Genomic DNA, 25,426 nt, shown 5'->3' with positions numbered 1-25,426 from the left:
CTGGTGTGACAGGCACCGGGCAGTTGAAGCGACTCTGGCGGGGTTTTACATGAGGACTTGTAACCACTTGTTTTGTGAGATGCCCTCACGGGGCCTCCGTCCCATGGTCTCTGAACCTCCAGCAGACGGAGCGACAGGCACTGGGGCCCCTGGGCTGGGAGTGCAGAGTGGCCACCCTTCAGCGTGGACAGGCCTAAGCTGGCCTCAGCCACGGCTGGGCAGTGCGTGTGGGACACGATGAATCCGGGGCCAGGGCAGCTGTGCAGGAGGGGCAGAGCCTTGCTCTGTGCACTTTGTTCACGAACAGGCCAAGACCTTGGCCTCCACAGCTCTAGCAGCGTGAGGGAGGTGCTAACTTGAGACAGGATCCGCTTTGGGGCTGAGGGTGGAGGGTCCTCCTGGGTGAGACACCCTCTGGCCTCCTGTGTCCCCTGCAGCCTCTCCACACTCTGGGCACACCCCGCCTGGGCTGGTCCTGTAAGGAGCTCGCTAGGAAGCCAGACCCTGCCGAGTCACATGCTCTCCTAGCCCACCCTGTGCAGAGGGGGCTGGGACCCCTGCAGGCCAGGGCAGGGGCCTCAGCATTGGCTGCTGGGACCAGCAGGGCTGCAGACAGGCCCCTACGTTTAGAAGGGGAAGAGACAGCAGGATTCAGGGAGAAACCCCTGCCTGGCTCTGGTTTACCTGACAGAGTGAGAGGGCCCCCCAACACACACACACTCCGCTTCTCCTCCTAGGCAGAGATGGGCCCTACAGGCTCCAGACAGGACGTAACCGTGTCAAAGCAGAGGCACTGACTGTCCTGGGCCAGCAGAGACTCCCTAGTGGCTCCAGGCTGGGGACAAGGCCCTTCCAGGCACCCACTGACCCCCCTGAACCCGCTGCAGCCGCTGGGCACCCCAAGTGCTGAGCCCCCCTCCTTGCACAGCTCCACCCAGAGCCTAGGGGTGAAGCCTGCAGCCCAAGGCCTGGCACAGTGTTGCCCTCCCTGGCTGCCCTGGGCATGTGACCATGGACCGGGGATGGGGGGACAGGTACAAGTCTCAGCTCCACTACTGAACTCGGTGAGGCCCTGAGTTAACTGTGGGGAGCCACCCCTTAGCACCAGGAGCATGGAGGGGGGCCTGATCCTTTCTCCAGGCCCCCTGGAATCCTGGCCAGGGTGCAGGCTCCAGGCAGAACTCCCGTGACACATCCACACCCTCCAGTTTCCCCCCACAGTGCCCAGGCCCCTGGCAACCCTCTGATTCTAGTGCCCCACCTCCAGCTGAGGACGAGGCCAGGGGGCCCTGTTTCCTGCAGGCAAGCCCGTCTGCGGTCACCTGGAGCCACGTGGTTAGCAGCCCTGATTCAAGCCCCTCTCTGCCCCACTGAGTTGTCAGGCAGGGCCTGTCTCCACCTGCGCCTGGTACACAAGTACCTCAGTGCTGGGTGTCACAGGCACCTAGCTAGGGAATCGAGTGTTGGGGACTGCTAGCTGACACCCCCCTTGAAGTCAGACTTGGCCACTCACCCTTAGAACCACCCGAGCCCTCCTGCCCTGGCCCCCCTGTCAAGCCTTCCCCCAGTCTCACGGGGCCTGTGCCTCTCCAGTGTCTTCCTTCGGGTGCTCTGTGCCTGCCCCTCCTGGAGCCCTCTGGATCCATGATTACATGGTCCACGGGTTCTACCCAGCTGGCCCCTGGCACCATGTCAGCAGCCAGGCCACACTCAGGGCCTTGTCCTACCATGAACACAGTCCTGAGGCCCCACCGTATCGCCCTGGCCCAGGAGGTGCCCCAGTTGGGCTCCCCTGGGGGCCCAGCCTGGCCGGGCAATCCCGCACACCGCCTCTGGGAGGGGCTGGCCGGACCAGGCCTCCTGCTGCCCAGCCCAGGGGATGCTGCAGGGAGCCTCTGGCCAGCCCCTCAGCACTGCCTCTCACTGGTGTTGGGGCCACTGGGCGCTCACATCCTATGTCATCCAGGCTGCTGTCACGTGGCCGGGAGCTCTTTTTGGGGGTGAAAACAGGGTGAGTGTGCAGGTCCGTGCCCGGCGTCTGCGAGAAGGGCTTGGGGCAGCTCAAGTTCACAGAAACAGACCCAGGCTGTGTGGCGGGGCATGGCAGGGTGGGGAGCAGAGTTCCAGTGTTTATTATTGTACATATATATATATTTCATGTGTATACACAGATAGTTTTCTCTCTTAGAAGTATTAAAAAATTGATCAACCTTCAATCTATAAAAAATACCTACTCTACATGATAGAAAAATCTCTCCTCCAAGTTTACACTGATTTACACCCAAGGCTTTCCCCAGAATGTACAATACGAGGCAACATCTTTAAACCTTAGTGTAGAAGGTGGGCCACGCAGAGGGCGGAAGGACACAGGGCCACACACATGCTCACACGCTCGCACGCACACACACTCCCTCACGTACATGCTCACACCAGCAGGGCCCCCACCCCACCCGCTCCAGGAGGCTCCTGGCTGCACTCAGGCCCTGGGGCAGGCCCGCAGCCCCAGGGGGTGACGCTGCTGCTCCCTGAAGGAGCCCCCAAGCCGCCAGGAAGGCCCTGACCTGTGGACATGGGAGCCAGCCCTGCCTGGCCTCCTGCAAAGTGCACCTGGCAGAAGGACCGCAGCTCCTGAAGCCCTCTGACTCCCAGAGGAAACTGGCCCCAGACGTGTGGACTCCTGGGAGCACTGGACATCTGCATGGGGACCCCCCACCTGGTGGCTCTCACATCATAGGTTAGTGCAGCCAGGGTGTGACTGGGGACATGGCCCTCTGACCTGCAGGCCCCCAGGCTTCACGCTGGACCAAGGGGCCCCTTCCAGTTGGGTGCCGGCCCCAACAACCCAGGAAAGCTGGGGGCACAGAAGCGCCTGGCTGGACCTTGATGGCACTGTCCTCGCCTGCCTATCCCCCCCCACGTCTGGCGCCAGGGTTCCGGGGCCTGTGTGCCGTCCAGGGGCAGCGCAGGCCTGGACGGCACCGGGCAGGGCACCTAGTGGCCGCGGGGAGCAGCACTCCAGGGGACCCGTTTCCCTTCCTCCCCGACCGGGCGGGAAGCGCAGGAGGTCAGAGGGGCTCGCCCAGTCGGAGGCTGTCCTGGAGCCCCTCGTCCGGCCCCACCCCGGCTCAGCTGTGTCCTCCCACTGGGAGAGGGAGACCAGGTGTGCTGGGCGGAGCCTTCCTGCGGCTACTTGACCTCCAGGATGGACGGGTTGGTCTCCATGATGGCCACGATGATCCTGTCGATGTAGTCTTGCAACCGGAAATTGATCTCTTCCTGCTTCTGAATGGCGTCCATGAGCTGGGGGGTGGAGGGGGTGTGGGGTTGGTGCCTGGGGCCTGGACTGCGGATGCCTGCAGGCCACGTGGGGGGTGGGCTGCGTGGGGCACCTAGGGGGGCGGGGCTGTTACCTCATCTCGGGAGACTGAGCTGATCTCCGCGGCCAAGGACTCGGAGAAGGCCGTGGAGAAGAGGCTCCTGGCGCCCTGGATGCTCAAGTTGATGATCTGCCCATTGAGCTCGTCATTCTGCTCCTTCAGGCTGCGGTTGTCCTGGGGGACACAGGGCGTCACTCCCGGGCACACGGGGCAGGCCCTCCCGCCGGGTGCGGCCCTAGCGCACCTGCTTGAGCCTGCGGACCTCCTGCTCCAGCTCGCTCTCCCGCGTGCGGCTGTGGTATTCCTGCAGGCCCACACTGCTGCTTCGGCCCCTCCGCTGCTCGGCCTCCAGCTTGAAGAGCTGCAGGTGCTCCAGCTGCTTGCGCAGGTCCTCGATCAGCTGCGGGGGAGCAGGATCAACCAGGCCGCAGGGCCTCTGGGCGGTCCCAGCACCCATGGGGGCAGCCCCTGCTCACCTCCTGGGTGGCCTCCTTGTCCCTCTGGAACTGGTGCCTCTCGTGGCTCAGCCGGTCCCCCAACTTCCGCCTGTTCTCCTGCTCGTTGCTGAGCCGCACGGACAGCTCCTCAATCTCATCCAGCAGCTTCTGCTTCTCCTGTAAGAAAGAAGGCAGCCATGGACACGCCCGCATGCCGCAGTCCCTCACAGGCCCCCCAGCCCCAGGTACTGTTTCTGGGGGGGGAGGTGGGACCCACACAGGAGCAGGGGCTGAACCCAAGTGTTCCCAGGTGTCCTTAGGATGCACAGCAGCCCAGCTGCAGTCAGCCCCTCAAGGACAGCATCCTGGATCAAATCAGGGGTTCATCTAACTGTAACTTTCTAGGCCCAAGGACCCCGAGAAGCCAGGCAGGGCCATGCACCTTTTGGCAAAGGGAGGGCCAGGCCCTGCCTGTCCTGGCTCCCTCAGCCCAGGGGCCCCATGTCACTACCAACCGGGCGGCTCCCTCACCTTGGAGACCCTGTCTCAGGTCCTGGTGGCCCACAGGTACCCTGGGAGGAGCGCGGGGAGCCGGGGGGCAGCTCACCTCCTCCAGGCGCTCGATGTTGGCCTTCAGGCAGGGTGTGCAGGACCTCAGCTCACTGTTCTCCTCGTCCAGCTGCTGCAGCCTGGGGCATAAGAACTAGGCTGGGATGCGGAGCTGTCCACGACCACCACACGTGCCCACACAGGGGCCAGAGCTTCTCATAAGCCAGGACGGCGTCCACACCTCAGGTGTGGGGAGGCCTCACATTTACAGAAAAGCTGTCGCCACAGAGCGGGTCCCTGGACCCCGAGCCCCTGGCGGCTTCTCGAGACATCTGCTCGTTCTCGTGGCATCTGTCACACTCACACTGGAAACATGGGTGACCAAGCCATGGCCTTGACCCAGCCTCCCCCCGACGCCCCTTCCCGTCGGGTCCCCACACCACGACACCATCACGGCTCCTCTGTCCCCTCGGGGCTGCAGCATCTCTGGGCTTCCCCGCTCTTCGTGACCGTGACATTCTGAGCAGGCCTGGCCCTGTGTTTGATGGGTGCCCCTCAGGCTGGGCTCGTCTGGGGTCCTCCGGTGACTGGACAGGCTGTGGGTCTGGGGAAAGCCCCACAGAGGGGGATGCCCTTCGCACCCCGCGTGACGTTGACCTGGACCACTAGGTGGTCTGTCTGCCAGGTGTCTCCTTGGTCAGGTTCTGCTTTTCCCGTCTGTCCTCTGTCTTCTAGTCACGGGCCCCGTCCAGGCTCCAGGGACCCCCAAGGGGGTTTCTCCACGTGTTGCTCGGGCTCCTCATTGGCCAAGGCTCTGGCAGAGGCTCCTGCTGTGTCCCAGCTCTGCCCACCCGGAGTCTGTGATGTGCCGCCTGACTGTGCTCCACTACCTCCCCACTTCTGCTTGTTTTCCTCTGGCCCAATCACATGCCCGCCCTTCTCCCAGGAGCCCTGGTTCCCTCATGCCCCTGAACCCCCAGGGCTGTGGGCCCAGGCATGAGGAGCTGCTGACTGAGGTGTACAGGGCAGGTGGTGACCCGAATGCCATCTCGCTCCCTGAGGGCCTCTCGAGGCCCCATCCACCTTCGGCCCCAGCTGCTGCCTGTTCAACCAGCAGGATGGCTCACCCATGGCACCCACAGACCAGTGCACAGGGCCCCATGGAGAGGCTCTCCCGAAGTCCGCTGACCCCACTGTGCTGAGGTCCAGCAAGAAGGTTGTCCTGGGTGCTGGCGCCGTAGGTCTGCCCCCGGGAGGTCTCTGTCCAGGGAGACCCCAGCACAGCTCTGCATGCAGCCCCTCCTGCTGCCCGCCAGTGTGAAAATGTGTCCAAATGTATTTTCCAGCTATAAGAGCCGGACAGAAACACAGGCTTAGGGCCTGGAGTCATGAATCACTGCTGCCTGCTGAAGGCCGAGGGTGGGGCCATTCAGTCACAAAGACGTGACTGCAGGAGGATGGCGGGAACCCTTGTCAGGGACCCCACAGCTGACCGGCACCCTGTGGGCATTTAGGTTCTTGGTCAGTTTTGAGATGCATGTGTCACCATGCGTGGACACCACAGACCAAGTTCCTGGTCCCCTCCTGCGCCTTTGTAGGCATATGCGTGGAGCCTGCTCCCCTTTCCTGACTGTTTAAGGCGCGTGCCTTCAGGGGAGCCCAGGGTAATGTTCTCAAGTTGCCTTAAAGAAAGATGGTGACTTTGATTTGGTTGGTGTAATGTCCTCACGAGAAAGATTAGAGAAGGTGACATCCAGGTGGTGTCCGTCTTTGATCCCAATAATCGTGGCCTTCAGTACAGTCTTCCAGTTTTCTTTACAAAGGTTTTCCCACTGTTCCTACAGTTAACTTTGTTCTTAGGCGTCGTGCCCTGGGGTGGAGGGATGTGTGCTGACAGCGCAGCTGTCTCTCGTCCTTGTACCTGTCCGCTGGCCCCGCTGGTCCCCATCTCCCCTCCCCGACCTGCCCACCCCCTCCTGCCCCCCTCCCCCTCCCCCGCTCCATCTCCCCCCTCCTCCCCCAGTTCCCCTCCCCTGCCCCATCTCCCCCCCCACCTCCCCCTCCCCCATTCTCCATCGCCCCCTTCTGCCCCCCTCCGCCCCATCCCCATCTTCCCCTCCCCCCGCTCCCCCACCTGGCCTGCAGGTTCTCGATCTCGATGCTCTTCTCCCGCTCCATCTTGCACAGGAGCTCCTTCTGCTTGCGGGTCTCCTCCAGGACCATCTCACAGGCTCTCAGCTCCTGCTCCTTGAGCTGTTCCTCCAGGGCGTTGGCTCTGCCGGTAGAGGGGGAGAGACTGTCCTGAGACTCTGTGCTTGGACCTGGAGAGTGGCCCTGCCCAGAGGAGGGACAGGCAGGCACTGAGGATGCCCCACGGCCACAGCTCTCGTCAAGGGCGGTTCTGAAGCAGGAGACGTGTCCCCCAAAGGAGCCTCCACCCCACACTGAGGGTGCCTGGGCTTCAGACCCCGGCACAGTCCTGACAGCGGGGACAGTCCCCATTGTTCTCGGGGGACCTCACCCCCATCCCGGCCTGCACCCACAGTGGTCATCAGCTTGCTGGGTGTGAGTGGGAGACCGTCTTGGGACAAGCCCGAGAGGTCCCTGGCCCCGGGCGCCTCGACCTGCTACTCCAGACCTGCTACGTGGTTTACACACTGCCCCCAACAAGGTCAGATATAAAGGCAGGTGTTGCAAGAACTCGGGGACAGATGGAATGTCCACATGGAGACCCTGGCCCTGGTATCTTCCCAGACCACCACGCCTACTTGCAGGAGGCCTCCCAGGACGGCAGGGCTGGCGCGCCCCCAGCTGCCCTGCACATGGGGCTTCTCATCTGCTTTTTGGTGCCTGCACCTCAGAGTACACAGTAGGCCAAAGACCACCAGACACCACAGGAAAGCTCTAACACAAGACGTCCAGAGCAAACAGGAAGAACGACCCGAAGGAGACACACATCTTGCGGGAGACGCTGCAATTGTCAGCCTCAGAGGCCAGAGACGCCACATCCACGAGACAGCAGTTGTCACAGGAGCGATGTACAACAGAGGTAGCTCTTAGCAATTAAAACTCCAACACAAGAAAATTCTGAATTCAAGAGGAACTGAAAGAAAAAGACTAAGAATCATCACATAGCAAGAAAGAAGGAGAAAGTCAGAGAACAGGAAAGTAAAGGAAAGGAGAACAGTCCAGAAGGTCTAACACCTGACTAACAGAAGTGCAGACTGACTACTGAACTAGAGAGAAAACGGGAGAAACTACACAGAGGAACAGTCCTAGGAACGATCCTCCTGAAGCTGAGGGAGCCGCTTTCCAGATTTAAGGGCTAAGACCTCCTGCCCCTGGCTCAGCAGCACCCTCCCAGCACCTGGGGAGGGAGCGGGACCCACACAGCCGTGAGCCCAGCGGTGCCAGGGCCCTGCTAAGAGATGGACAGACTGCAGAGGAGCGGGCTGCCCGGGGTGGCTCCCAGCGGAATCCCAGACTCAGTCACTTGTCGGTGGGGGGGGTGGGGCGCCAGGGCACAAAGCCTTTTTCAGATACGTGAGGCCTTAGGGAGCTGGGCTCCTGTGCCTTGAGCAGGGCCTCTGTTTAGAAACCAAGTGGGTGAAGACGTGGAATCTGGAGGATAAGAAACCAGATGTGGGGGACACAGGTGGAACTTGTCACATGCAGGAAAAAAGGCCATGGGGGTTGCAGGTTGGGAACCACAAGCAGCCCCAGGCGCGCAGGCCGAGGGGACTCAGGCAAAACCAGGAGGAGCGGCCCAGCAGCCAGGCATGGACGGCCTGGGGCTGGCGGGCAGGGCAGGGCAGGTTGGGTTTTTCACCAGCGTGTGGGTGACTGATAAACACCCGTCAGAAGGCCCACCCGTCGTCTGAGAGAGCTGTCTGGCCACCCCCACCCAGGGCCCGGCACTGTCTCTGAGCCCCCGAGTCTTGGTCTCCTAGTCCAGGGGGACTCAGACATGATGCAATCCTGCATCAGGACAGGTTCTTGGAATGGGGGCACATGCCAGACGCCCCCAGATGGGAAGCCCAGCTGTGTGTTCCAAGGACACAGTGTGGCCCTGGCTGCTCTTGAGGGGCCCTCCCTTGCCCTTTCCTCGGGGAGAGCCTTGCTCACCCCACCAGCACCCAGAGAGACGGCCTGGAGCAGCTGGACGTGGGGCGGCGCCTACAGAACCTAAGGGGAGAACAACCAGAGGGTGGATCACACCTTGTAGGCTGCAAGAGATCTGCACCCTGTGCTCACCTGTGTCCGTGCCCTCACCTGTGTGCTCTCTGCTCACTTGTGTGCCCTGTGCTGACCTGTGTCCCTGCCCTCACCTGTGTGCCCTGCGCTCACCTGTGTGCCTGCCCTCACCTGTGTGCCCTGCCCTCACCTGTGTCCCTGCCCTCACCTGTGTGCCCTGCGCTCTCCTGTGTCCCTGCCCTCACCTGTGTCCGTGCCCTCACCTGTGCGCCTGCCCTCACCTGTGCGCCCTGCGCTCACCTGTGCGCCCTGCCCTCACCTGTGCATACCTGTGTCCCTGCCCTCACCTGTGCGCCCTGCCCTCACCTGTGTGTCTGCCCTCACCTGTGTCCCTGCCCTCACCTGTGTCCCTGCCCTCACCTGTGTGCCCTGTGCTCACCTGTGTGCCTGCCCTCACCTGTGTGTCTGCCCTCACCTGTGTGCCTGCCCTCACCTGTGTTTCCTGCCCTCACCTGTGTGCCCTGTGCTCTCCTGTGTGCCTGCCCTCACCTGTGTCCGTGCCCTCACCTGTGTGTCTGCCCTCACCTGTGTGCCTGCCCTCACCTGTGTCCCTGCCCTCACCTGTGTGCCCTGTGCTCACCTGTGTGCCTGCCCTCACCTGTGCATCTTGCCCTCACCTGTGCACCTGCCCTCACCTGTGCACCAGCTGGAGGTTCTCCTGCCGCAGCCGGCTGTGCTGCTCCCCATTGGCAGCTGTGTCCTTTTCCAGTTCTGACACCCGCTTCTCCAGGAAGACAACCTGGGGAGTGAGATGCTGGCTTGAGAACAAGGGGCTGGGAGAGTGCGTGCCCCAAGCAGATGGTCCTGGCGGTCACACCACCAGGCTGGAGAGCCAGGAGCACCAGTGAGGGCGGGGTGCACACTGCACCCTCGGGCCTCAAGGGTGGCCAGGCACTGCTCTGCAGGGGCAGTGCATGCACAGAAGGGCCAGGGTCGGCCCCGCCCGCCTCAGGGAGCCCAGCACACTCAACAGGTGGTGAGAGGTGTGATGACCAGGCCACCAAACTGGAGAGTGGGGAGGGCTCGGCACAGCTGAGACGCTGCAGAGAGCAGGTGCAGGAGAAGTGGACAGGGAGGAGGGGAGGGGGAGGGTGGATAGGGAGCAGGCGGGTGGGGGGGGAGGCTTGGCAGATGGGGAGGAGAGTGGACGGGGAAGAGGGCGGACAGGGAGGCAGGTGGACAGGGAGGCAGGTGGACGGGGAGGTGGGGTGAGGAGGGTGGGCGGGGAGGAGGGCGGACGGGGAGGCGGGTGGACGGGGAGGTTGGGGGAGGAGGGTGGACGGGCAGGTAGTGGGAGGAGGGTGGACGGGCAGGCGGGTGGACGGGGAGGTGGGGGGAGGAGGGTGGACGGGGAGGCAGTTGGACAGGGAGGCAGGTGGACAGGGAGGAGGGTGGACGGGGAGGTGGGAGGAGGAGGGTGGACAGAGAGGTGGGGGGAGGAGGGTGGACAGGGAGGTGGGGGGAGGAGGGTGGACGGGGAGGTAGTGGGAGGAGGGTGGATGGGGAAGAGGGCAGACAGGGAGGCGGGTGGGCGAGGAGGAGGGTGGACAGGGAAGAGGGGGGAGAAGGGTGGATGGGGAGGAGGGCGGACGGGGAGGTGGGGGGAGGAGAGTGGGTGGGGAAGTAGTGGGAGGAGGGTAGACAGGGAGGAGGGTGGACGGGGAGGTGGTGGGAGGAGGGTGGACGGGGAGGTGGGGGGAGAAGGGTGGATGGGGAGGAGGGCGGACGGGGAGGTGGGCGGACGGGGAGGAGGGTGGACGGGGAGGTGGGCGGACAAGGAGGTGGGGGGAGGAGGGTGGACGGGGAAGAGGGCGGACGGCGAGGTGGGGGGAGGAGGGTGGACGGGGAGGTGGAGAGGAGGCAGGGCTGTGCCGTTACCCGGCCCCTGCACGTCCCGGAGCCCTGAGCCTCATGACCTCGGGCAGAGGGAGGCGGCCCCACCCTGAGGAACCTCTCCGGAGCAGTGGATTCCACCCACGGCCTGGCTCATGGCCCTGGGATCGCTGCGGCCCACCCAGCACCTCTCCGTGAACAGGTGTCCATTTCCTGTTCACCCGAGGCTGCCGACCCTGACGGCGCCCGCCAGAGACCAGCAGGGCTGCTGGGGTCTGCTCAGCCCCCACAGTGCCAGCCCCACCTCCCACCGCACCCTGCACACCTCGCCCACCACACCCGCCAGCCCTGCCACCGGTCCAGGGCTCACCTTGTCGGCGATGTCCTCGTCCACACCCTCCACGGGGCCTAGGGGAGGGTCCTGCAGGGTGTCCATGGTCAGGGCCCCTGACTGCTGCAGATGCCTGTGGAGGAGAGATGACAGGCCCGTCCAGAGGTCCTTCAGTGGGGCGAGGAGAGCAGAGAGGGGGAGCAACCACGGGGCCAGGCCTGTGCGTGTGAGCAAGTCCAGGACTGTGCAGAGGCAGAGCCCCGGAGCAGCGGGCAGGGCTCCATCGGAGGGCCTTCCGGCAGGACGCCACGACCGAGGGCCAGCAAGCGAGGGCCTCACAGGCCCGGCCTCCTCCTCTGCCAGCTCCTGGGCCGGGTACTTTGTACTTGGGCAATAAAACAGGACGTCACCCCTCTCGGCAGTATGAAATAATCTCACGTCCCCTGAGCCGGTGAACCATGCGCAGGGTCAGGGTCTGGGGGCACCAGGACTTTGGCGCCCTCTCTGTCTCTGACTTGCAGGCACGCCACCGGGGGCAGGCCACAGGGCCCAGGTGCGGGGCTCCAGCGGCCGAACTGGCTCGCGGCTGTGACGCACAAGAGACTCAGCGTGGTGTGACCCCGAGGAGGCCGGGCACCCCCACTGTGCTAGGGCACGGGCTTCCGCAGGCGGTCACGCAGCTAAGAACAGAGCACAGAGAGCCGGTTCAGTAAAACGCTGTTAAAACGAGGGCTCTATCAAACGTATGAAGGAAGCTCTATCTCCTTTTCAGTACTGACCGAGCTTCTACATTCTTTTCATTTTTTTCCAGAAAAATTCTCAGGGGAACAAAGAAGGGCATCTTCGTGCCCAGGGGCCTCAAGCCCGACTGTGCCCTGGGGGACATATTGGCGCCGGGCTGTGGACTTCACTGACCCCGCAGGGCTGGGAGGACAGCATCAGCTCCCACTAGGTGCTCCATGTCCGCATCCACAGCGGGACCCGAACATGAGCTCCTGGCCCAGAGACCATCCCGAGGAGGGGCCGTGCCTGGGGCCGACACCCGACCCTGACCTCAGACCAGGGGCTGACTCCCAGCTTGGGGGTGTGTGGCTGAGCGTGGAGCCATCTCAGTAGGGTTAAGGGTCCTCGCGTGGGGATGGGAGTTTCTTTATTTAAGCCCGTCCTCACTGAGGAGGCCCAGCAGGAGAAGGGACCCCGTGCCCGATCCACCGAAAGGAGGCAGGTCAGGTTGAGACCTAGACACAACCAGACCCCAGAGCTGCTGTCGCCCTGCAGGGTCGCTGGTGCCCAGTCGCAGAGCCGCCTGCACGCGGGGACCACAGCCAGGTAGAGAGAAGTGACAGCAGGCGTGCTGAGCTTCCTCAGCCTAACGGCCTCCGGGGGCAGTTATGGTGGCAGCAGACTAAAATTGCACGCATGTGTGTGTGTGCGTGCGCACAGCAAACTACACACACCCGCAGGCCGGGCTTTCTCCCACAAGGGCACCCGTGAGGGAGGGTCAGATTCTCAGAGCAGCAGCCACAGGCCAGCCTCAGGGCCGCGGCCCGGGGCCCAGGCCCCCTGGGCCTGACTCTGGGCTGGGAGGACGGGACTCGGCGGCACGTCCCTCCAGCGGCAGGTGTTTGGGTGAAAGGTGGGATGGGCATGGCGGTAAGGCCACAGCTCTGGTCAGAGCCTGGTCAGGAGCCAGGAGGACCACTGACACCCAGGTGATGGAGAGGACAAGTGAGGGGCATGGGCCTGCGAGGTGGCCTCCACCCCTCTGGGCCCTCAGCCCTCAGGGTCATAGGAAAAGGAAAACAAGCAATTCCCGGCCTCAGAGACGCACAGTGGGAAAGCACGTGGCACCAAAGACAGGATGTTCGGGGACCACACGCTGGAGGAGAGGCCCGGCGGCCAGCACCCAGGGGCCACAGAGAGGAGCGCAGTAGGGAGGGGCAGCCCCGAGCAGTCACACGGCTCGGGACCAGGGCCCCCCAACGGGCTACACCCAACCTGTCAGCTGCCCGAAGGTCATGCGCCAGGCCGGCTGACAGAGGCGCACTGTCCCCAGCACACGTGGGCCAGGGGCCACGCCGGCTGTCAGCTGGAGGCCTCCAGTAGGAGGCAGCGCTCAGAGAGGGGCACGTGGTTGCGCTGGGCAGAGGCCGCCAGCAGGCGCTGTGGGGGCGGGGGGGGGCAGGGCGTGGAGGACACTGCAGACCAGCACCCCAGACAGGTCGGCAGTCAGGCAGGAGCCTCCAGACTAGAGCCAGGCCTTCAACTCCGCCAGCAAAATTAACCAGGAAAAGGGTGCAAAGGCTCCCCGAAGAGGCCTGAGCATCAGGGAAGAGGAGCACTCCTAGGAGCTCCCAGAAGCGAGATGTGGTCACCAAGAGATCCAGAGAGCGCTGGGCCGGACCCTCCGCAGCAGCGCTGGGGCCAGCAGCCTTCCAAGCTGCGAAAGGGAAGCCACTTCTGATGTGGAAGTCTGAACCAAGCCAGATCACAGGGGCGAGGCACCCGGCGAGGGCGCAACTGTCTATTTTCTGGGCACCCCTCTTCTCAAGAAGTTATGTGCTGGACAGAAAACGGAGATTAAAAAGGGAAGAAGGGCCCAGGGGCGAAACAAGCTGACACCTGAGAGACACGCGGCCCGCATGGCACGGGCGCGCAGGGCCAGGGCTCCGGGGGGCGTCCAAGCAGGAGACGACACAAACAAAAACATCAAGGCAATCACTGTCTCTGGGAGAAGCAACAACGCTTCTCGGAAAGGAAATCCAGTAAACACATCGCAAGCTTCCCCGTGGAGAATGCTGGCCTCAGACACGCCTGGCGGGAGGGGGGAGTCCACACACCCTCAGCCCTCAGTGGGGGGGTCCAGGGGCAGCTCTGTGACTGAAGAGGGAAGGGACAGTCCCAGTTGTTCACAAACTCGTCCACCTCCTCGCCGGGAGGAGATGGCGGGGCTGGAGGGGTGCAGCCCTTGAAGGAGGCAGACCCAGACCTGGGCTGTGGCGTTGGGGGCACCCCGACCCTGCCCAGCCCTCTGGTGGGAAAGACTCGACCCAACTGGAGGGAGGCAAGGGCTCCCACCACAGACCCCCTGCCACATACCCGGGTCCCCGTCTGCCACTGGAGCAAGTCATTTTACAGCTCACCCTTCAAGTCATTTTCAATCCCAAACAATGAGAAGTGACTTTCAAAAATTTTCTTGCAAAAGCACCGTGAGCAGGGATACGTTTCAGAAAGGGTCCTACCTTGCCACCTTCTTGCTGGACAGCCGCTTCGTTGGACTGCAGAATGGAAACAAACAGGAAAGTGGAGTCAGAGGACAGACAGGGAGGACGAGAGGAAGCAGGAAGTGCCAGAGAGGGAGATGGGATGGGGGCGTCACAGGCATGCACACCCGCGCCCCCGCCGCGCCATGCAGGAAAGGCTGGCTCAGCAGAAACTCAGGGACACCAGGACAACCTCAGGGCCCCGCGAGGCCCCTGTGAGTCACGTGGTCCTAGCCGGCACAAAAGTCTAAGATGGAGTCACTGCCGGACCGTTAGGGTCGGACCCAGAGGGGGCCACACAGGATCCGAGCCATCAGCCGGTGGCACATCCGCGGTGCAGGGAGGCCGCACTGCGCTCCTGAGGCCCAGCCGCTAGAGGCCCACGTGCACAGGAGGGTCTGCCGTGGGTTTTGCTCCAGCGCAGGCACTGTGTACCCTCAGCCCCGGCCACCCGGAAACCCAGAGAGCATTCCTGTGCCATCCAGGGCAGGCATGCCAGCTCTAGGGCGCCTGCCTCACGGGACCGTCTGCAGTGGCAGAAGGGCCAGCTGACCGCACCTCTCGCCTCTGACATCCTGGGTTCCACTTCCCAGTTTACCTGCTAAACCATCGCCGGGCCCTGAGGAGGCACCAGCCACCTCTCAGAGAACAGTGTGGGGCTGGGGAGGGACGTGCCCCCGGTCCAGGCTTCTGATGCTGCAGCAGCACAGGGACCCAAGACAGGGCCTGCTTCCCCGGGCCCAGCTGCATGAGACGTGCTGCGGTGAAACTCAGGCTCTGACAGAGATGTCCAGCGAGTCTGCAAGGTGTGGGCACGGGCCGAGTGGCTCTCCTCCCTGTCAACCCCTGGCCCCGTGGGAACTGGTCACTCTCTATCATACTTCCCATTCAGCTCACTACGTGTCCCCCCTCCTGAATGTCGAAGCGTCAGCTCAGGACAGAAGGCGGTCCAGCTGACTCCTCCCCACTGGGCCCACAGCACCTACACCTCTGGGTAAAGCCGACTCCCCATTGTCATGCAATGAAGGATTTCACGGAGGCACCAGGAACATGGCAAGTACGTGTGTTCTGAGGGTCGGGAGGTAGAAATCATGCCTGATGTCAAACCTGTTGGACACTGGACTGAGTCACCTTTCACAACCACACACCAGATCTGCTCACCCTGAGACAGTTCCATGGACGCTGAGGGCAAGCCTCTCCTGGAGCAGGTATGAGGGGAACTTCCCACCTGACAGCTGTGTCCCGATCATAATGAAGGCTTTGATGGGCATGTTAACCCTCTCGTTAGCGCCTTTCTTAGGAACAGGTGGCTGAAATGGACATGAGACCCCCTAGACTTGCTGGCTGGATGCAGCCACGCCCCGGTCTATTCTTTGCCCCACAAAGCCTCACAGAAGCGACTGTGGCCGCTCTGTGGCAGGCCCTCAACGTGGAAAAGACCACCTCCACGTCAAGAGACTTCAGAGCGGGAGAACTAAGATGCACGTGTGTCCTCAAGTTCACTCTCAAACACAGAGACGGCAGGGCCCCGCTCAGGAAGTACAAATGATCTCCCCAGCCTGGCGGGGGGCCCACCGAAGGCGTGCATGGAGCACTGGGCTGAACACGAGGGGTAGAAGGGGCCGGCGGGTCTCCGAGCCCCCTTGTCCCCTGAAGCCCCTCACTGGGCACCTCCAGTTCCTCCTCAGTGCTGCCGGGGCCCAGGCTCCCTGTGAAGCTGCCCATCAGCCCCGTCCCTCACTTGACTGGGCTCTGGCTGGACGCAGCTGAGTGTAGCAGGAGGATGCGCACGACGGGCTGTTGTCGAGGGTTCACCAGGCTGGCTGAGGGGCCGACAACAGGCCCAGGGGACATGGACACGTGGCACCATCAGGATGGTTCACATTCCACATAACTCCCGTCAGTCAAGGCCCCCTCCTCCAGGAAGTCCCCTGGAAGTTCGCAGCACAATAGAGCCAGGTGGTCCCACACCTCCTCTACAGGGTGAGGCTGTGGGGTGTGCAGCATGAGGGCTCGTCGCTCCACGCAACAAGCTAGAGTGCCAGCCTGCCTAACGGACACGTTGACGCACGCCAACTGCCCAAGCTATTTCCTGCAACTGGAGGCCGTGAGGAGCCAGGGGCTGCCCCCAGGACTCCGACTTGGGGGTGGGCGGCGTCAGGCGGAGAGGGGCTGGATGAGGAGGGGGATGGCGAGGAGCAGCACATGCACATGGGCGGCAGAGCCCCCAGGGCGCCCGGCAGAGTGCCGACCCTGAGAGCTGCTCCCATGTCTGCACCCTTCAGGTTTCCTGATGCTGCTGCTGTGCCTCCACTGAAAAATGTCTTTTGGTGAAATGCAAAGAGCACGTCCTCCTAAGAGCAGGCTCTCCTCCGTGCACTGGCAGTCCGCAGGCAGGGCAGGGCGGGGGACTGGGTGGTGGCATGCACGTGGGGCAACAGGCCGGGCGAGCGCATGCAGGGCCAGGCGAGGGCAAGGCCGCGGCCCGCAGGTCCGCTGGAGGGAGCCCCCGGCACTCGGGCAGCACCTGGCCAGGGTGGCGGGCGCTGCGGGCCGGCAGGGTCTCCCGCGCCCGGGACAGACGGCAGGCCAGGCACCGTGGGTTACCTATTCTTCTCAAGGTCGCTCAGGCGGGCAGAGAGGTCCTGCAGGCGGTTGATCTGCCTGTGGCACTGGCTGCAGTAAAACTCAAAGGCCTCGTCAGTGAGGATGCTGTGCAGTTGCGTGCTGAGTGGGTCGGCGCTGGAGGGGCGAGAGGGCCGTCTTCAGGAGGGGCTGGGCCAGGGCTGGGCGGGCGCCGGCGCAGAGGCCCTCGCCCCACCTCTGGGACCGCGACGCTCCCTGTGTGGGGGCCAGAGCCTTCCCGGTCAGGCGCTCAGGACGCGGGCGAGCCTGGCAGCTTCGCCGAGAAGCAAGCATCGCGACACCCGCATCCTCTGACCAAAACCTGTCTTTGTGAGAGCGGGGCACGTGGCCAGTGCCTTGCTTCCTGCCTGTGGCCACGGCAGTGACCGTCTAGAGAGCATGGCAGCCGGGGCTGCGGGGAGGACGTCCCCTAAAACTCAGAATCGTTAACTGCTCCATGAACTAGGCACAGGGGCCTTCAGGGCAATGGGAAGTGCGGCCACGGCTTGCAGTACACGAGGACCCCAGGCTACTGGGAAGCGAAAGGCAGACATCAACTGAAGCACAGATGTCACCCTGCAGACGAAGCCGAGGACGCGGCGCACACGGAACCAGCGGAGGCACGTGCGCTGCAGGGCCTCGGGCAATGCCAGCGGAGCGCACCCCTCTTGGCACGCCCAAGTCCACGACCTCCACTGTGGGCACGGGCGGAGAATCCCCAGAACCAGGAGCAGGGGGACAGGGGGCTGACGGGGGTGGGCATATCCGTGGCCTAGACGCTGGGGTGGGCACTTCTTCCACGGCCTCCTGCCGCCCAGAGAGGAAGCAGAGCTGGAAGGAGCCCGCCCGTGAGCCCAGGGCTGGCCCTCCAGATGCCACAGCCCGGTGTATTCAAGGCCGAACCTTCCAGTTTGGGGATGCCAGGTCATTATAGGAAATGAATCCCAACAGCCATCTGTGATGCAGACGCTTCTCTCAGAGGCTGGTCAAAGGACACAAGCACCCAGCTACAAGAGGAACACAGTCTGAGGACACGCAGGAAAACACGGAGAAACAGAAAACTCCGAGCAGGCAGGTAGGCCTCGGAGCTGCTGCAGCCTCATCTGTGGCCAGTTGCAGGAAAAGGAGTCACTGGAAGTTTCTGTTTCTGTTTCCAGTGCAAGTAAAAGTGACCACACTGTAGTCTAAAGCATCATGTCTAAAAAAAATGCAGGGACTTCCTGAACTCCCAGCTCCCACTGCAGGGGCACAGGTTTGATCCCTGGTCGGGGAACTCAGATTCAAAAAATGTACAATGTGCATACCTTAACTGAAAAATACTTTATTGCTAAAAAGTGCTTACCATCACCTGAGCCCTTAGGGAGATCCAATCGGTTGACAACAGTCACGTCATAGGTTGCCGATCCCAGACTCCAACCATAATCATAATCATACCAAAGGTTTGGAATGCTGAGAATTTCCCAAATGTGACACAGAGACTGATGTAAGCACTGCCCTTGGGAAAGTGCGGCAGGGTTTCCACAAGCCTTCAGTGTGTACAGAACATGAAGGGGCGTGTAGGGTGAGGCCCATCAGCATGGTCAGATGGAGAGCTGAGCAGGACGCCAGCACCCACTCACACAGGACAGGCCACACCCACACCACACGTCACACACACCACACACGTGACACACACAGGATAGGCCACACACACCACACATATCACACACAGAGAACACACATGACACGAACACACGTGACACACATAGAAGAGGCCACACACAGAGAACACACATGATACAGAGAACACACATGACATAGAACAGGCAACACACACCACACACGTCACCCACATTCCACACACATCACACACATACCACACACGACACACACCCAACACAAGTGACACACAACAGGCCACACACATCACACACAGACCAGGCCTCACACATAGCACCCACAGCACACACACCACACATGCGACACACACAGGACAGGCCACACACACAGAGAACACATCACGCACACCACACACATGACACACAGAACACACGTGACACAGAGAACACACATGACATAGAACAGGCAACACACACCACACACATCAAACACACACCACATGCGACACACACAGGACAGGCCACACACACACATCACACACGTCACACACACCACACACGTGACACACACAGAACAGACCACCCACACAGCACACACCCAACACAAGTGACACACAACAGGGCACACACACATACCACACACATCACACACAGACCAGGCCACACACATAGCACCCACATCACACACAGAACACATGCAACACACACACAACAGGCAATACACACCACACACATCACAAAGAGAACACACGTGACACACACACAACAGGCAACACACACGCCACCCACACATGCACTCTCTCACACACACAGAACACACATGACACACACACACACACACAGCCTCCCTCAAGCTCACTGAAAATCACAACTCAATTCACAAGCAGCACTGAGAAAGCCGCACAGCCAAGTGTCCCCTGCCTGTATGCCTGGGGCTCGGCCGAGACCTCTCAAACGGGGAGAGACTGGACCGCGACGGGACAAGAGGAGCCGCAGCCAACATTCACCCCAACAGCAACCCTAAACTCAGGGGCATTGCTCAGCTACATCACAGGGAATGAGACCAGCCTGCCAACGGGAGCCTTTACCTGGGGGTGAGGAAGGCGGGGTCCCTGCAGCCGTGGTCCCCACCGCAGAGGGTCTCCGGGGACAGCTCCGTCTCATTGCCCTCGCCATAGTCCTCGAAGTGCTCCTCACCACCTATAACCGCGACCACAGACTGGCCCTGCAGGTGGGACCTGCGGAGGCAAAGGAGAGTCAGCTGCCGCTTCAGGTCCGAGCACCCCAGAGCTGCGGATGTGACCCAAGCCTCTGGTCGGGGCCCACGGCGACCACACATGTGAGGGCCTGTTCCCGCAGTCATGCTGAGAAAGGTGAACTCAGGTGAGACTGACTTTGCCCACAGACTCCACCCGGCCCAACCAACCCAATACCACCACGTCCACAACTGGAGCTTCATGATCTGTGTCTGCCAGTCATAAGATGCCCTGGAGTCTGGGGTTCACTGCACCCTGGCTCCCGGCAGACGCTCCTGGCCGGGGCCAGACCCCCTTCTCACCACAGCCCCCCCACCCCAGAACCTGTGAGCAGGCACTGGAGCTGCCCCTCGGGGGACCTGGGGGTCACGGAGGCTGTCCATCCTCTGCCCAGAGCCACAGTCATGCATACGCAGCTCGGGCTCCACCTTGACCCAGCCCGGGGGCTCAGGATCTCAGCCATCTCTGAAGAGCATCCTGAGTCTGCCTGTCACCCGCTGGCCACCGAAGCCAAGAAGAAGGGGCTCCTCCCGACAGCTGCCTGATCACACAGAGCTGCTTCTGTTTCTCCAGATGAGCTGCTTGAGTGTGCACGCACCCAGACCCGGAACAGGAAGCCACCCACATGGTGAGAGGGACCCCGCGCGGCCGCCATGCGTTGGACCCGGGTGCTCGGGGCAGCGAGCGGCCAGGCGCATGTCCCCACATCAGAGGGGATGTGCACCTCGTGTTGGGGGCCTGGGGCGGGCTGTGAGCCTGGCACGCACCACGACGACAGGAGACAGGTGACTTCAACCCAGATGGGCATCCTGCCGCCGATTTGGGTGTGTCACACTGAGGCTCACGTGATGCCAGTGCGTCCTGACAGCAAGTCACAGCCCAAGGCCAGAAACTTCCAGAGAAAATCGAAGACCTCACAATGGTTTCGGCACTTCTCCAGCTTTGATTACTTGACCCAAATGGAATTAAACTTACTTACCTGATTACCTTACAAACACTGGTTTGGAAGCTGCACTAAGGCAGTGCCCCAGCCCCGCATGCTGCATCCTAACCCTCTCTCCCCAGCCCCTGGGGAGTTGCGCAGGCTCCGTCTTCACGCATGGGGCTTCACCCGTGGCCCCCACAGCTGTCCCTCTGGCCCCAGCAGAGCCAAGGGCCCACCGTGCATGCATGACTGCCCCCCAGCAGATGGCCACCCCCACCATGGCAAGCCAAGAAAGACTCCAGTAAATGCAGCAATAAGCTGTTTGAAGGTTGGGAAGCCCATACTTCAAGATGCTGGTTCTGTCAAATAAACTGTGGACCCAGCACACGCCCGCCTAGCCCAGCGGGTACCCTCCCCAGAGACTAACAAGCCGAGTCTGGGATCCACATGGATGCGCCAAGGCTGAAGGAGCTGACACAGCCCTGGAGAGGGGGCTGGAGGCGCACACGCCAGGACCACGCGGTGCTGACCCACGCAGGGCACACACGGCCGAGCGGGCCAGCCAGCACAGCACACACACTCGGGGGCCAGAGAGCAAAGACGAAGCTTCAAACCGAGCCTAAGCCAATGGACATCCTGATGCCTCTATCTCCTGAGGATGGGAGATGTGACCCCTGCCTCACAGCACACACAGGAGATGCAGAGCTGAGAACAGTGGCAAAACAATAAAGCTTTCAAAGAAAAGTGCAAGTATTGCTGCAGTGATGTGGAGTGAGCAGAGACTGAAAGAGCACAGGCAGGCCAACCAGACACTCCAGACGCCCCAGAGAATGAAAAGGTGCCCCAAGCGAGTGGCGGGGGGACATGCTTCCAGCCCACCTGGGGCAGAGGGGACCCCTGAGACACAGCAAGGGCTCCAACCACTGAGGCTGGAGGGCCTGGGAGGCCAGGTCCACCCATGCCCGTCTGCACGGGGCAACTGACCCGGAACTGAGGAGCAGCACCCGCTCACTGTCCTATCTCTTGTGGACCAGCTTGCAGAGCCTGGCTGTCAACAAAGGGGCACCAGCCTGCAGGGGAGAGGGTCTCCAAGGGGCAGCGTGCCAGCAAGGCGCCGCCCGTCAGGCTCCTGGGAGACCCAGGTGAGGACCGCCCACTCTGCGCCAGGACAGGGAGAAGTAGACGATGCCAGGAGCTGCCAGGATGGAGCAGCCAGAGTCTGCGGGCAGCAGGCTGGCAGGGAGCCAGCCAACGCTGCCTGAGACCATCCAACCCACAGTAACCCCTACAGCCAAGCCCGGGCCCCAGGCACACCCCAATCGGCGAGAACAAAGCCTGCACAGAAAGACATGATGCTGATGTGCAGTTTCATCCAGGAAACCTACATTGCAAGCTGCCTGGAGCCCGGGGTTCACTGATGGGAAACGAAGGAGCCGCACACATTCCCACAGTGCGGCCAATAACAAGGATAACCCGCCTGGTGCCTCTGGACCAGGTGAAGACGCGCCCCGAAGAACGCACCTCTCGATGCGTCACAAGAGCCAAGACCCGTGACAACAAAACCCTGAGTGCCAAGCGAATGCCCTCCCCACAACTGCGCGTGAGCACCCAACAGGCGGCCCACGCGGCCTCTCTCGGAACGGGGACTCTGCGCTCTGCCAGGCTCGTGCTCCACCAGGACCCTCCGAGGGCTCATGACCCCTGCCAGCGGCCAGGTGGGCGGACGGGAACGCACCTGCCGGGCAGCAGCAGCAGGGTACCGTGCCCAGGCTCCTCCGCAGCGTCCAGGCACTCGGGTGGCACCAGGGTGCCCGTGTCCTCGTCCGTGAAGGTCTCACACTCGCTGTAGGTGCTCTCGGAGCCCATGTACGCACTGTCCGTCACCTCGTTGGCCTAGGAGAGACGCCCAGAGTCAGTCCTGGCCGCGGAGGGGCCCGTGGTGTGGAGCGTCCTTGAGGAGATGCCCCTCCTGCATATCCAAGCAGAAACAGTGGCTCACGGCAGATTTCAGTGTGTTTTAAAGTTAGTTGTGTACGTAAACATGCCTCAAGCAGACACAAGTGCCCCAGCGCCCCAGAGTACACACTGGGAGAGCCGGCCCTTTGTGGCCCCCAGCACTGGAATGACCCGCCCCGTGAACTGACGTCCAACAGTCTAAGGACACGCCTTTTTCAATTTAAAAGCCCCACCAATGACTACTACGTACGTGCAGACTACTGCTCTGAAATTCAATTACGTGGTCTAACCTCAAAATCTGAATTCATCAACTGTCGGATCAATTACATTCACCGGTTAAGTGGCTACTTTCCCACTAAACACACCTGTGTTTTCACTCTTGTGGACCCAGCACCAAGTAGGTATCTGCAGACTGTCCAAATGAACTTACAGCCAGTACACAGGTTGCCTTCACTTCGTAACCTCAGCTTTAATTGAGGGGCAACTGCCCTGGTTAGCAAAGCAGCCAAGCTTTCACGCTGGTTAACGATGGACAAATGAGTGAGATTTCAGAGGCTGGAGAGGCTGCACTTTGTCCTTGGGCTCTGCCACAAGATTTGGGGGCGAGTGGGCAGAGGGCCCCGCATAGCTGCCCCCACACCTGTGCCCAGTGGAGACCAGGTCCCGCCCTGTCTGCCGTCCACCGGTCGTGTGACCAGCCCACCAGTCGTGTAGCTGTTGAGTGTCCAAGTGGCGCCACCTCGAGGGGAGAACCGGGGCTGAACGCGGCTCTCCCAAGGTCGCCACCTCTCAGAACATGGCCGTCACATGGGCAGGCGCGGGACAGCCTGAAAGGGGGGCCGCGTGCCAGCTGGTGTGGGGCAGCATTAGACAGGGAAGGCCTGAGGTCCCCACTGCAGGCCTTCCTTGACGCTCCTGTTCCAAGGAAAACCCCATACTTCTCCAAGTCCCAGGCGACTATGTAATCCACAAAGAGTGCTCACTTCAAAACCGAAACCAGGGACTCCCTTCAAGAGGCCCCCACTGTGCTTCTCAGGACCACTGAGTGGCTGGCTCCAGGCTGAGCCTGCAGGCAGGCACCGCAGTGTCAAGGCTGGACCCCCCCACCCGGGTTTGAGGGACAGCTGCCCGGGGCCCTCCTTCCCCCTACTTGCCCTTGACCGGAAGCAGGTGGGTCCACACACCTGCGACACGGGCTTCCCGCAGGGACAGAGTGTGACTTAAGGCCAGCACCCCCAGAGGAGGCTCCTCTGGGCAGCAGGGCGCCGGTCCTCGCGGGCAGCTGGGTGCACAGAAGCCCTGGCCCACTCGGCACCAGGGTGGGCCTGGTGCGCAGGCCTGCTGACCTCCCCCGCAGTCGTAGCTGCAGCCCAAGTGAGCCTCCTCCTGGAGCTCGCAGGATGAAAGTCACCCCCCTCCCCCGCCAGCAGGAAGTCGAGGCAGACGCTAATCCCAGCGCTCAGAAGAGACAGAGAGGAGCACTCGCCCACCTTCCACGCTCCTTCCCACAGCAGGACTGGCCCCCAGGGCCCAGAGCGATCCACGGGAGAGGAGGTCCTGAGGCTCCTGGAGGACCCCAGGCAAAGTCTGAGGGGGGCTGAGGGGGCCAGGAGGACAGGGCGGCTGGTCTCCCCTGGAGTCAGGCTGCCCTGAATAAGCCTCACAAGCCGGATGTTTTCCAGAGAGGGCTGATGAAGCTGCCCTCCAGGAGGCAGCAGCTGTGTGGGGCGGCCCTGCCCCCGCAGCCCTGGTGCCACCAGCCCACCTCGCACCGCCAGCAAAGAAACGACGGTAAACTGTGATCAGGATGAGTTCAAGGAAATCACAGTGTGCCTGAGAACGCTTGGCTGTTTCCTCACCAGGTAACAAGCGCAGTGGACAGGGAGCTCGCCCGCACCGCCCTTAGCGAGGAGCTCCGGGACGGCCAGGCCTGCCCGAGGCCCCGCCGTCCGGCCACGGTCCCTCTGAGGGGAACCAGCGGCTGGGCCGAGCGTGGCCGGGGCCCTGCCTTCTCTTACCCTCAGATGCCCGCCCGGCCGGCCGGCTCCACACAGCAGCTCCAGGAAAGGCGCGTGTGCAGACGGCCTTCCCACGGAACTGGGTGCCGGCGCTCCGTCCAGCCGGCCGTCAGCTCCAGTGGCCTCCTACCGGCCGGGGGTGCAGAAGTTCTGTCTGTCCACCTGAAGGTCCATCACAGTCTCAGCAGTCGTTTAACCCGCTCCCAGATGCGCTCCATTAAACCTGCTACACTGGCTGGCAAGGGGGCAAAGTTCAGGAAACGCTTGCTGGGCTTTTAACAAACATTGCTCAAAACAGAGAAACTTTTGTTTTGCTCTTCTAGCCCTTCTGATAAGAGTCTGCACAAAAAGCCCATTTCCCCATCTTCTTATAAGACTGTGGGAGGAGGAAGGAGCCAGAGAAGGCAAAACAGAGCTCACTCCTATCCTCCCTTTCTCCTGCCTCCTGCGGCCCCTCCTGTGGCGGGGTCCTCCACCTCCGCCAGCTGCTCTCTGCCTCAAGGGCTCGGATTCACACCCAGACCTGTTACAACCTGCACTCACCCCACCCCGCCCCTTCTTAGAAACTCCACATCAGAAACTTTCTTCTAGGGAATTCTCTGGGGGTACTTTCACTGTCAAGGACGCAGTTTCAAATCTTGGTGGGGAACTGTTAATAAGATCCTGCAAGCCACATGGTGAGGCAAAAAACAAAAACAAAAAAACACCTTTCTCCTGGGAGCTCTGCTACAAGCTGGGGCCACAGGGGCGCTTGGGGAAATGCTGGAAGCCATGGACCCCCGTCACTGGCAGGAAAGGACCTGGGAGGAGCCCTCGATGTTATACACAGGGCACCCCTGACCAGCACTGCTGGACCCCACCAGAAAATGAACATAAGGCAGGGGGTCTTCAAATGTGGTACTGGATGTAATACACATCATCTTCACTCACATTCTTACAGGACTTATTAGATTTACACGATTCAAAAGTTTAGAGGAAAAAAAAAAAACACAGCTCTCTACAAG

The 25,426-nt window shown here is 61.9% G+C and overlaps 1 protein-coding gene across 1 annotated transcript in view; it reads right to left on the bottom strand.

Annotated features, from left to right (window-relative positions):
* Nucleotides 1-2,116: 2,116 nt before the first annotated feature.
* The window catches only part of RAB11FIP3 (RAB11 family interacting protein 3), a 62,112-nt gene continuing 38,802 nt past the window's right edge, over nucleotides 2,117-25,426 (bottom strand). Inside the window, exons 4-14 of the mRNA XM_065923917.1 lie at nucleotides 22,184-22,341; nucleotides 19,356-19,505; nucleotides 14,024-14,059; nucleotides 10,821-10,914; nucleotides 9,253-9,356; nucleotides 6,498-6,638; nucleotides 4,422-4,503; nucleotides 3,854-3,991; nucleotides 3,622-3,777; nucleotides 3,411-3,551; nucleotides 2,117-3,300 (exon numbers count right to left, since the gene is read on the bottom strand). Of these exons, the coding sequence (XP_065779989.1) occupies nucleotides 3,187-3,300; nucleotides 3,411-3,551; nucleotides 3,622-3,777; nucleotides 3,854-3,991; nucleotides 4,422-4,503; nucleotides 6,498-6,638; nucleotides 9,253-9,356; nucleotides 10,821-10,914; nucleotides 14,024-14,059; nucleotides 19,356-19,505; nucleotides 22,184-22,341 (1,314 nt within the window). The 3' untranslated portion in view covers nucleotides 2,117-3,186. The remainder of the gene's footprint in view (nucleotides 3,301-3,410; nucleotides 3,552-3,621; nucleotides 3,778-3,853; nucleotides 3,992-4,421; nucleotides 4,504-6,497; nucleotides 6,639-9,252; nucleotides 9,357-10,820; nucleotides 10,915-14,023; nucleotides 14,060-19,355; nucleotides 19,506-22,183; nucleotides 22,342-25,426) is intronic.

This window comes from Muntiacus reevesi, chromosome 2, assembly GCF_963930625.1.
Source record: "Muntiacus reevesi chromosome 2, mMunRee1.1, whole genome shotgun sequence".
Lineage (NCBI taxonomy): Eukaryota > Metazoa > Chordata > Mammalia > Artiodactyla > Cervidae > Muntiacus > Muntiacus reevesi.
Note: the sequence above shows the minus strand (reverse complement) of the source record. Positions and strands in the feature narration are given on the sequence as shown.